General features: G+C 36.0%; 1 protein-coding gene across 1 annotated transcript in view; it reads left to right on the plus strand.

Moving 5' to 3' along the window:
- The window catches only part of LOC127569213 (importin subunit alpha-5), a 32,055-nt gene extending 20,001 nt beyond the window's left edge, over positions 1–12,054 (plus strand). The window contains exons 8-14 of the mRNA XM_052013625.1: positions 126–225; positions 1,526–1,689; positions 3,887–3,965; positions 4,599–4,724; positions 4,954–5,081; positions 6,575–6,753; positions 7,478–12,054. Coding sequence (XP_051869585.1) covers positions 126–225; positions 1,526–1,689; positions 3,887–3,965; positions 4,599–4,724; positions 4,954–5,081; positions 6,575–6,753; positions 7,478–7,668 — 967 coding nt within the window. The 3' untranslated portion in view covers positions 7,669–12,054. The remainder of the gene's footprint in view (positions 1–125; positions 226–1,525; positions 1,690–3,886; positions 3,966–4,598; positions 4,725–4,953; positions 5,082–6,574; positions 6,754–7,477) is intronic.
- Positions 12,055–12,275: the final 221 nt, after the last annotated feature.

Raw genomic sequence — 12,275 nt, forward strand, 5'->3', positions numbered from 1 at the left:
CAAACGGGTTACACAAGTGCATTTAGAATGCTCTAAAACCATTCGGCAATCCAGGTTTCTGGATGGCGGCTTCTTTGAGGTATTTCAATCTGTTAATCTGAGTTTCTTTGTTTTTAAACATTCAGATTGCTGTCAAAACCCAACCGGTTGACAATGACAAGAAATGCTGTTTGGGCATTATCAAATTTGTGCAGAGGGAAGAATCCTCCTCCAGACTTTTCAAAGGTATTGTCCCTCCTGTATCAAAGCAATTTCTTTCAATCGTGCTCTTTTCCTTAAGTATGTGGAATATGCAATAGAAAACAAGTTTCCATTCCATAAATTGTGATGGTTGTAATTGTTGACATTTGATAACAATTCTGAGTACCTTTTTGAAACTAGTTTTAAGAAAATTCTGGAAGTATAGAAAATATGGGTATATGAGTACTTTCTCAAAGAATGAAATGTGAAATAGATTATTGGTGTAACGTTGACTGTGCTAAGAGGTAACCAGTTCATTCTAACATTTTTCCATGTGATGAATTGTTGAACCAATGAACTTGGACATATCTTGAAAACAGTTAGTAAAACAACAGTTTAGGAATCAGTTCAGCCAATGATTGATAGATATCTGTAGATTGTCTGCAAATCTTTTAGTGTTGCTGAATGGGAAAGTAGAATTATCAGATGGAATTTGAAATAGTTTAAAAGCATAAAGATTTTCAGATGGCTTGGTGTTGCTGATATCCAGGAGGCAGGGAATGTGTCAGCTGAGAATTGACCCTTTTCCTCCCATATTTCAGTGTTTAGTGCACAAGTGGTGGGAAAAGCAGGGTGGTCATTGGGGCACTGAATGAAATCCAGGCTTTCACAATGGGGAAAGTAAAGCATTTAGGTGAGTCAACTGAGCCCTTTGCAAAAGGGGAGGGGGGGGGGGGGAGTGGAGATTTGGTAACCAAATAACTATACCGCTGAGGGAACTTGGACAAACCACTATAAGAAGAAAGTTCAAAACTAATATTTGATTTTGGAATCAATAACCTAGAGATCTCGAATATCAGGAGTATGGGATCTGTTTTTGGCAGATTTCAAAATATAATTCTCACAGTTAAATGAAGAGGAAAGAAAATTAATGAATTTCATGTATTTACCATTTATGAGTGAAAAATACTTTATTTCCTGGCCATTATCCTTTTTTGACATGTACTATAAAATGTTTCTGTAAAACAAAATCAACATTATGTTGCCAAGTAACAAATCACTAAAATTACTTGAGTTTTAATGGAATATATATTAGAACAGATAAAATATTTTAAACTTGGCTAAGTATCTGAGAGATTTGTTTGCATAGATTGCTGGAAAAAATTGTGCATTTACCCTTTACCTAATAACTAAATGGTGGACTGGAGTAGGTCTACCTAAATGTTCAATACAAAAGTAGGCAATGTAGTATGCTTTGCTAAAGTCATTTCAATGAATTGTTAACAAAGGCAACTGTTTGCCCCAGGAGCCATAGCTTGTTATATTTTTCATTTTTTTAATCCAGGTATCCCCATGTCTCAGCGTTGTATCCTGGCTGCTATTCCTCAACGATATAGATGTATTGGCTGATGCCTGCTGGGCTTTGTCATATTTGTCTGATGGGCCCAATGATAAAATTCAAGCAGTAATAGACTCGGGGGTTTGCAGAAGATTAGTGGAACTACTGATGTGAGCAACTTTATAAATATCTTAATTTGGATTACTTGGTGTATGACGAGGAATGTTTTTCTTATGTATATTGCATATGTATATAGCTTTCCTCAGTTGTGAATATTTTGTACTCCAATTGAAAACTAAATAGACTGTATAGAAACCTGCCTCCTCCTGATTCTCCAGTTTTGTTTTATGGTGGTTGTATGCTGAGTTGCAGTTCAGCAGACAATGCTGGCATACTCATAAATGGCTGCTTTTCGTGTCAGGAGCTGAATACAGTAACGTTTGGCACATATTAAACTACAGAACTGAAAATGAGTCAAACAAAATTGCTGCGTTAAGGTTGATCAACTGCTCAAAAAAAAACAAAACTTTAAATATGGAGACGTGAGACTGTAGATGCTGTAATCTGGAGCAAAAAACAAACTACTGGAGGAACTCATTGGGTCAGGCAGCAAGTGTGGAGGCAGAGGTCCTGATGCAGGGTCTCGTCCCAAAACTTCAACCATCCCTCTGCCTCTACAGACGTTGCCTGAACCACCGACTTCCTCTAGCAGTTTGTTTTATGCTTGAAACTAAGTAATATTGCTTTTAGGTCCATATCAAAATGGCAGGTTCACAGATCAGATCCATTTTAATTGTACACTTACTGATGGAGGTTGACTTAACTTTGTAATTAAGCATGTGGAAAAAACTTTCATTAACAAAGTGCCTTGGCACTCCTTGCAAGTTGTCCCAAAATAACTTTGCATTCAATGAATTAGTTTTTTGAACGGCAGCCACTTTTATGGAGAGTAGACAAATCACCTGCTTTTCACGTTTATTCTAAATAATAAGATCTGACCAGTAAATCTTTTAGCAACACACACAAGAAGTGCTGGCGGAACTCAGCAGGCCAGGCAGCAACTATGGAGGGAAATAAACAGTTGACGTTTTGGGTCGAGACCCTTCATCAGGACTGGAAAAGAAGAGGGCAGAAGCCAGAATTAGAAGGTCGGGGGATGGAGAGGAGCACATGCTGTAAAATGATAGGTGAGTCCAGGTTAAGGTGGTGGGGGGGGGGGGGGGGGGTGGTGTGGGAAAGGGGGGAGTTGTAAGAAGCTCAGAGGTGATAGGTAGAAGAGGTAAAGGGCTGTAGAATAAGTCTTCTTCAGCCCTTTGCCTCTTCAGCTTTCACCTCTCAACTTCTTGCATCTCCCTCCTCCCCCACCCACCTACCTTCCCCCTCACCTGGACTTGTCTACCACCTTACAGCGTGTGCTCCTCCCCCGAGCTTCTTATTCTGGCTTCTGCCCTCTTCCTTTCCAGTCCTGATGAAGGATCTCAACCCGAAACGTTGACTGTTTATTTCCCTCCATAGATACTGCCTGATCTGCTGAGTTTCTCCAGAATTTTGTGTGTTGCTCCAGATTCCAGCATCTGCAGAATCTCATGTCTCAGTAAATCTTTTATAATGATTTCATATTTTCTTCTTGTGGCATAGAAGGAGCCCATTTGACCCATCAAGTCCATGCTGGCTCACAACAGTCCCATTTCCCAATTTATTTCCCTGTAACCTACTCACTCAATGCCCATCAACTCCACCCTGATTCTTCCACCATCCACCCATAAAAGGTGTAATTTGCATTAGCAAATTAACCAAGCATGTCTTTGGGTCATGTCTCTGACGTTCAGAAAAATTATACATTTATTATGCTCTCAATTTTTTTTGTTTCATTTGAAATTTTTTTTTTAAGATGTTTCTTGTATTATTGTTTACTACAGCCTTACAATCCCCATTCAAATGAATAGAGTTGCACCAGATCATGTACCAGATCTGTAAATGCTGGGGAATCTCGGTGAGATCTGTCACATCATTGGGAATCCCAATACTTACCAATATTTCTGCTGAGTAAACCCAGCAGTTGCTTGTGGGCTTGTATCCTTTCTAACTTCTATAACTAGTATTTTGTTGTATATAATACTGAAAAATTGTTTCAGTATTAAACTTTGTTCATTTCCGGTCCCCTATCTACATGTACAATATTTAAATTTATTGCAATATTTTCCCCCAATTCTTTTTCTCCCCATGGTCTGTGCCTAAGAAAAGCTACAGAGGTATGGTAGAAACATACTTTTAGTGCTTTAGGAGATACTTCAAAACAAGTCAGTGCCTTAACCCTTCATCTGTGATTTTTGTTCTAAGTACATTTTCTCTATGCTTTTCTGTCAGGCACTGTGACTATAAGGTGATCTCACCAGCTTTGCGTGCAGTAGGAAACATTGTTACAGGTGATGACATACAGACTCAGGTAAGTGATAGAAGGTAAAAACAGAAGGTTTAATGAGGACATGTTATGAAGTTAAGCTGGAAGTATAGAAGGGTACCAAAGGGGAATGGTGGAATATGAAGCAAGAGTGTCTGTACATATAATCAATAGAATGTTATTAACATAGCAAGAAACTTTTTTCCATACCATTCCTTGTGCAGATAGACAAACCCAGTATGGTGCTTATAGAGGGAGACTGCTTTGGAAATGGACAAAAATGTGTCTGTAAAAAGATTTATATTTTGGAGATTGAAGAAATAGAAAATGGAGGGGATAGTGGTTTAAAGAGCAATACTGGTAATGGGGTGAGAATGGGAAAGGAGGGCCATTTGAGGAGCAGTTGGTAAATTCTTTGGAAAATCAAACATCCAGAAGATTCTGTGGACCGCATGAACATCAAACCCAGCAGTACAGTACCAGGCTGAAGTTATATTTCTCTCTTTGCAAAACATGACTTCCTGAAGTGAGTTCTTCCATCACATGGTCCTAGTATCTTTTGGATTAAGATTAGGAATTGTCTCCCAAATTCACTATTGCTTTTAAAATCCACACACATTTTAAACTTGCCTTAACATGACTTATTTGATTTTACTCTTCAATTTATATTTTTTCCAGGTAATTTTAAATTGTTCAGCTTTGCAGAGTTTATTGCACTTACTGAGCAGTCCAAAAGAATCAATCAAAAAGGAAGCATGTTGGACTATCTCAAATATTACAGCAGGCAACAGAGCACAGATACAAGTATGCTTCAGTTTTTTGTCTGATTATCAATTACTAAATTTGTGATACTGTTTTATCTGTGTTTATTTATGCCTGTTATCATCTGAATACTTTAGCTGGATTCCATGGCATTATTTACACAGTGGTGTCTCTGGATTTCAAAAAGTAAAAAATTAAGTGTATAATTGTACTGATTCCCAGTTGTATGGTATCTTTTAAACATTTTGTGCATTATCTGCAACATCTATAGGCGGCAATAGATGCCAACATCTTTCCAGTCCTAATAAGCATCCTACAGACAGCAGAATTCCGTACAAGGAAAGAAGCAGCATGGGCTATTACCAATGCAACATCTGGTGGAACTCCTGAACAGATCAAGTAAGATTTTTCTCTGCACCAACTTTTTAGTTTTGTACAGATACACAATCTGATATTTATAGGTGCATCTGGCCTTCAGATGTTTTCCCCATCGATTCTCAAGACACTGCCCAGTTTTTGTATGATCTGCTCTTTGCCCTGTGATTGTCACAGCTCTCCATGTTTGAGAGAGCTGTGACAATCACCAGCTTTCTTTTCTCTTTAATAAAACAAAGCCTTGAAATTATGGCATTGTTCCTTGGTGATCTTCTGGAGTACAGCCCTTCTCTCTCTCTTCCCCTCCTTCTGCCCCACCTCCTCAACATCTATGTTCAGTAAGCCATTTTGTTTAGTAAGCTTTGTTAAATTTGCATTGGGATTGAACAAAGTCCATCTACACCACTGGCATGGTAAATAAATTAACAGTCTAATCTATTCTATGCTGCCTGGTTACTGAATATTGTCTTAAGCTATGATCTTGCAGTAAGAAGATTTAAGAGGAAGACCTGTTCATTTAGTACAGATCTCAAATTTAATAGTTATTTTGTTGCTTGGAGCACTAAAGCTTATACTTAAGTTTCATTTTGCTTCAACTTACTAGTCCCTTTAGCACCTTTTATAAACCAATTTGCAACTTCTCCATGCACACAAACTAGAAATCATGGCAAGATTACTATTCCTACTTGTAATCAATCAACCTTTTTAAAAGACCAATGCCTGCCAGGAGTAAGCTACATATTGGTAAAGGTGATTTTACTTGTACCTGTCAGATCAAATAAATGTCTTGCAATTGTTATTGTTCTTCGAGTAATCTAGAGATTGTGCCACACACTTACTATCCCATTATAAAAGATTTGTATTTACATTTGAATGGAATTTCACTAGCAATGAAGTACTTTCAATTTAAGGTTGCAACTGTTAGATAGTAAAATTTTTCATGTAGTAAAATCCCAAAAATAATGAATAAAGTGATGAGCTGTGGGAAAAATTCAACAAGGTTAAATTACCAGATTAATAATTCTGGAAGAAACCAAAATATGCTGGAAATACTGCAAGTCAAGCCTTGTCTCTGGCAAAGGAAACCGAGTAATATCTGGTCGATTAGTAACCCACTAACCAGTAGTGCTGTAGAGAGCTTGATCCCAAACCCCATAAAGGAAGTCTAGGACCCAGTGAAGGTCAAACAGTGGAAAGAAAAACTCTAAATTACCAACTACTGTTGTCCCTTGACTGATAAATATTCCTCCACATTGCTTCTTCCAAGTGTCATTCACTGAGCAGCAACAGCACTAATTCTGGATTTTGAACTAGAAACAGAATAAGACAATCACTGTAACATTGCTGTCAATGGATTTGAGCCTCATTAAAATTGATGTTCCAAAATCAGCATGTTACTGTTGTAGAATTAAGTGATTTAACTCAGACCTGTAAATCATTATCCGTACTTTTTTTTTTGAAGTCCCCTAGTCTGGTATTAGGGTTTGACTTGTATTTCTTCTATAAACCTTGTTCAGATATATAGTGGAGTTGGGCTGCATTAAACCATTATGTGACCTGCTGACCGTTATGGATGCAAAAATCGTTCAGGTGTCTTTGAATGGTTTGGAAAATATCCTTCGACTTGGCGAACAGGAAGCCAAACAGAATGGAACAGGGATAAATCCTTATTGTGCACTAATAGAGGAAGCCTATGGTGAGTTGGAGGCAAAATTATCAAGGATATTGTATGCACACTTAACTGATAAGTTGCACACTGGCTAGATTATTTGGTTTTTACAAAATTTATTATTTTTACACACATACTCTCTTTATTCTGTACATCGCCTTGAAATTGAATTGTAAGTGGATAGTAAGTAACCATTCCCTGAAAGTATAAGGAAGATTATTACATTGCTCAAAGAAATTTATGATAGCCTGGTAGCCATTGCTTGAAAAATACTTCTGATGGCCTCTCCTTTGCTGGGGGAGATAAAATCAGCCAGCCCTGTTGTGGCATGACCAGATGCCCTGTGAACTGGAATTACCATAAATTGCTGGCTGATTTGTGATGTTTGACTGTTAGCTTTGCAAGCTTTCAACTGACCTGTTGATTTTTTTTTTGTGTTAAGAATATTTCTTAACTGCATAAGTACCCTTCCTAATGACTAACAATCATCTTTCCTTGCCCAGAAGGTAAATCATTAAAGTATTTTCCCCACTAAAATAAAAATTAGTGGGGAATTTTTATTTTTTCCTTTATCTTTCACTCCCTATTATCCTGTCTATTTATCTGTTTCTTTTTCTTAGTATTTTTATTGCACCTGATTTGACATTGAATTCAACCTCGTGCTCTATCCCTCGTTTATTTCAAAATCCTTCTCAATTGTACCCAACATTCAATTATTCTTAAAACAAAATCTTTAATTTTACTCATACAGGCTTGGACAAGATAGAATTTCTGCAAAGCCATGAAAACCAGGATGTTTATCAAAAAGCATTTGATCTAATAGAACATTATTTTGGTACAGAAGAGGAGGAAGATACCACCATTGTCCCACAAGTTGATCTTAATCAACAGCAATACATCTTTCAACCGCATGAAGCTCAGATGGAGGGCTTTCAACTGTAAGCATGTTCTCAGAGAGGACTACTGACCCCACGCACGCGCACTTCTCCCAGGGCTGCTGGGACTTACAAGCTTATGGGAGGGAGGGGGGTTTGTGGTGGGATGAGAAAGAAAGGACCACCTCTAAACACAACAATAAATACACACCTATGCTGGTAAGCTGTGCTAGTAAGAACATGCTCAGGTGGCTGATTAGTTCTTACTAGCAAAAGGTTGTATTTGGTGAATAGGGAAGCATGTACTCGCATACAGTACACTTTCTACAAAGCAGCAGTTGTGAACCATACAAAATGTTAAATATGAAGATTATATTCTTGCGTGTATAATAATGATATGTATATAAACATTCAAATAGGGGTTAGGGAAATTTGAGCAAATTTGCACCACCGGACTCTTCCATCTTAAATACTTGCATCCTTTGCTGTGACTTTGTCCTTTCTATTGTGATGTTTAATACTGCTGATTTTTTTTTACAATTCAAGCTAGTAGAATATTAATGGAAGTAAACTGATGGACTGCCTACCTAGAACTGCCATCAAATAATAACTTTTCCACTTTATCCAGTTAATGATACATCAGTTATACACAGTTGTGATCTTTCCTCGCTGTGGTTTAATTGAGAGATGATTGACCTTGCTGTTATGGACATAATTTTCTGCTGCTCAGTTTTTCATTATAACAAATGAGACCAGAGACTAGGTCCACTGAACCACTTTTAATTTTATGGCAATCCTTAATGTACAAGAGGTTTCAAGCATCATATTTTAAAATACTCTTGTAAAAATTGGATATTTGCTGGGATTATAAAGCTGAGAAAGCTATGATTGATATAGAATTATACTGCATCTATAAGAAAATCAGCAAGTCAACAATAGGAAATATCCTAGCAGCAGAACTTTACATAGTTGGTAAATAATAAGTCCATTGGGGAGTCATGGCATAGAGGTTTATTATAGAACCCATTCTATTGTCTTTGTACGTTTAAGATGTTTCAAAGAAATGTGTTTAGTGTGCTGCATACATTAGAACCAAAAATCATTTGCTTGTTCAGCTTACTTAAAATTAATTCGTCACTTGGGTGCAATGTTCTGGGCAATATAACTGCCATTCTTTCCAGAGCAAGATTATTAACTAGGTTCCACCAGCCAGTTCTTTTTTCCCCTTTTTAAAAACAAAGCCTTCCTCAGCTTTTTTTTTACTTCTGGAGTTAGCTTGCAGCATAATTCAGTTAATATATCAAGTTCAGACTCAAGAGAAGTATGAACTGAAGAAACAGTTTGCACACAAAAAAAAAATCTGGAAAACAATCAGAATCAGAATAGCGTTATCACCAAAATTACTTGCAGCAGGCAATGTGATTTGTTTTTTTATTGAAGGAGAAATCTTTTGGTGCAACAAAATCATATTCATCCCATTAAACTTGCCCTGATCATTTATTTCTCTTTATTGCTGCCAGCATTAATCATTTAGGTAGTATACAATTTCAAAAGATGTAGACTGCTGGTTGAGGTTTGAGAACTAAAAGTTTGAATACGGGCATCATGTCAATGCTTGCACATGTAAATAAATGTCAAGGAATGGTTCTTGCAGCACAGATAATTCACAATCCTTGTATTTGGTTTGCTGTTTTTTCATAGTTGTGGAAATGTAGATGATTAGTACAATTTTGTGCCCATTGGTACTTGTTACTATTTCTTCCAAGGATATAAATTTGCACTGGTCCAAGATACAATTGTAATAAAGTAGAGGTACCCTGCTTTGAAAATCTGACTTAAGTATGAGATTTACTTTTTGAAGATTTCTTTTCTGCAATCAGTGATTGAAGCCAGTTAATTTGCATATGTTAAGATGCATATGTTGTGTGACAAAAGACACATGAGCAATTTGTTGTCTGGTCCTTCACTGATTAAGGTATAGGGCATGGCTCAGTAGTAATTTTCTGTGCCCCTTTTTCTTTTAGGCCAAGATTTGAGAGTAGATCACTATCTTTTTACAAGATTTAACTTAAATCAACATTTGAACAAAGTGAACAGATTGAATTATCAGATCCTCATTCTGACATTCTGTTCTACTCCAACTTTAGCATAGATTTTATCTATTGACTAATCTGGTTTCTCTTCCCTCCATTATGAAATGGCAGCTGTGGTTCACTACTTTCTTTTAACAGCACAATTTCAGTATTAATGATTCCACTAGGCAGTAGTTTTAAAATATTAGGTTATAATTTACTCTGGCAAAAATTGGTTACTTTATTACAAAGAATCCAATCTATGATACAGTGGGATTAATATAGCATCTTGGCAGATGGGATGTGCATTACAGCCTTGAACAAAGATTGCACATCTAATTCAGGTCCAAACAAAATTTCCAGTTGTAATTTTTATTTATTATATTTGGACATGCTTTTCTCGGTATTGTCCAGTTTTAAAAGCATCCTAAACAAAAGTGTTAGCATGAGGATTGTATGTGAAAATTTTCAACAGGTTAATCTGATTAGAAAGGTTTATTGATTATGACCAAATAGAATTCCTGCACTTACTAGTTTAAAGAACAACTTTACACTCTAAATGTGTATCCTAAAAATATATTTATCTTAAAGTATTTCTTTTGTAAATGTTGTTTTGAAAATCTATCTCATCATTTTTATTTCATGTTGCACTCTGTTGGACCAGTCTTATTCTATTTCTGTGATTGACAGGAAACTAAAGACAATTTGAGGGAGAAACTTTTTTTGTCCATATAATTGTTTTTTTTTTATTTTTATAATGTGAAATGTTTGACAAAAAAGCTTTATGCCAAGAAGTTCGATGGTATACCCAAGTAAATAATTTTATTCTGACAAGCTGTGTGTCCCTTATTAAGGTAACGACAATGCATGTTTTGTATCTTTAAGAACTGATCTATAGATAACATAAATTTAATTTCACATCGTTCTTTACACAAAATTTTTCCGTTTATCCATGGGATAATTTTTTTGGCGAAGAAAACATGTTTGGCAATAAGGTGAAGATTCAGTTGTTTACATTTTGTGCATTGTTTTAATAAGGGATTAATTGGTTATCATGCTTAAAAAGTTAATAGTCTGAAGCAAGAATTCAGCAGCACCTATTAGAACATGATTTTCTCGTGTTATGAATTCAAACTTGTTATGTTTTCAGGAACATGAGTTTAATATTCCTTGGGCACTTGAGCTGTCCACTTGTCGAATTTGATAGTTTGTTAAAACAGTATGAGTTTAGCGCTTTTGCTTTTCAATGACTGATTACCCGAAAATAGCACAGGTTTGCCATATGGTGCACAATGAAAAATTAATAAATATTATTTCTAGGTGACTGTTTGAAATGCAAAGTGTGGGTTATTGAACCAGTTAATTTCATCCTTGAAAGCAGAAGTTTGTTTTGATTGCATTTTTTTAACAAGGAGATTCCCATTTCGCTTGTGCAGAGACTTACAGATTAAATTATTAAAGTATGTTTATTTCATCACCTAGGATTTGGGTTTTGATCCACACATTTTTCATCTGAAAAGTTTGTCTAAATAACCCAAAGCAAATATGCTTGTTTCTTGAAATCGGGTCTATAGCTTCAAACAAATGTTAAATTTTGTAGTCCTGCTAAGTGCTCATAGAGGTAGTGTGGTAGAGGATAATATCATGAATTACTAAGCTTCTGATAATTACTCTTTATAGCTAGGTTGTAAATTGAGAATATGGTGAATTGCTCACCGCGCGCCCCCCCCCCCCCCCAAAGCACATGCACTTTTTTTGAAGTTTAGTATCTGGGTGATCTGGTGTTTATAAGTAACTGCTGTACAGTTTTGATATAATAGGAATTTGTTTCATTTTTTAAAACTTTGCTTTCACAAATGAATAGAACAGCCCCTTTTAGATATGACTTTTTTTTGCTTCTTTGATCCATTTTGGAACTTATTCTGTATCTGAAATAACCTTAAAATATTTTCAAAGATGCTATTCTTCTTAGTGTAACTGTGGCTGATATATAAATATTAGTGTACACCAGTGCTGCATCATTAAGATGTGCTTAAGGTTATTTTATTATCCTGTTTAACGTTTTGAAATTTGGATAAGTTTTTTTTACACTTGAGAGCACAATGCAGCATTAGAAATTGTTTATGTGCATTATTTTCTTACTAAATTTACTTTGTATGTGTGTTGTACTCCCTCTTCATAATCAGGTTTATTATCACTGACTTGTATGTCGTGAAATTTGTTGTTTTGTGGCAGCAGTAAAGTGAAAAGACATAAAATTACTATAAATTACAAAATAAATAGTGCAAAACAAAAAGGAATAATGAAGTAGTGTTCATGGACCATTCAGAAATCTGATGGCAGAGGGGAAGAAGCTGTTCCTAAATCGTTGAGTATGGGTCTTCCTGACTTCTTATCGATATGGTGTGTATATTCTTTGGAAGGGGCAGGCCAATTTCTTGTATATTCAGTCTAGGTGTATTAAAGGTGTACAATGAGGTGTGGTTGGGGGAAAAACCGTATGACTTGGTTAACGAGACCTTAGCATGATACATAGCATGAGTATCAAAAATGCCAAGATCAAAAGGTTCAAGCAAAATCTTGTATTGCCTGAAAAGGGTTT

This window comes from Pristis pectinata, chromosome 4, assembly GCF_009764475.1.
Source record: "Pristis pectinata isolate sPriPec2 chromosome 4, sPriPec2.1.pri, whole genome shotgun sequence".
NCBI classification, from domain to species: domain Eukaryota; kingdom Metazoa; phylum Chordata; class Chondrichthyes; order Rhinopristiformes; family Pristidae; genus Pristis; species Pristis pectinata.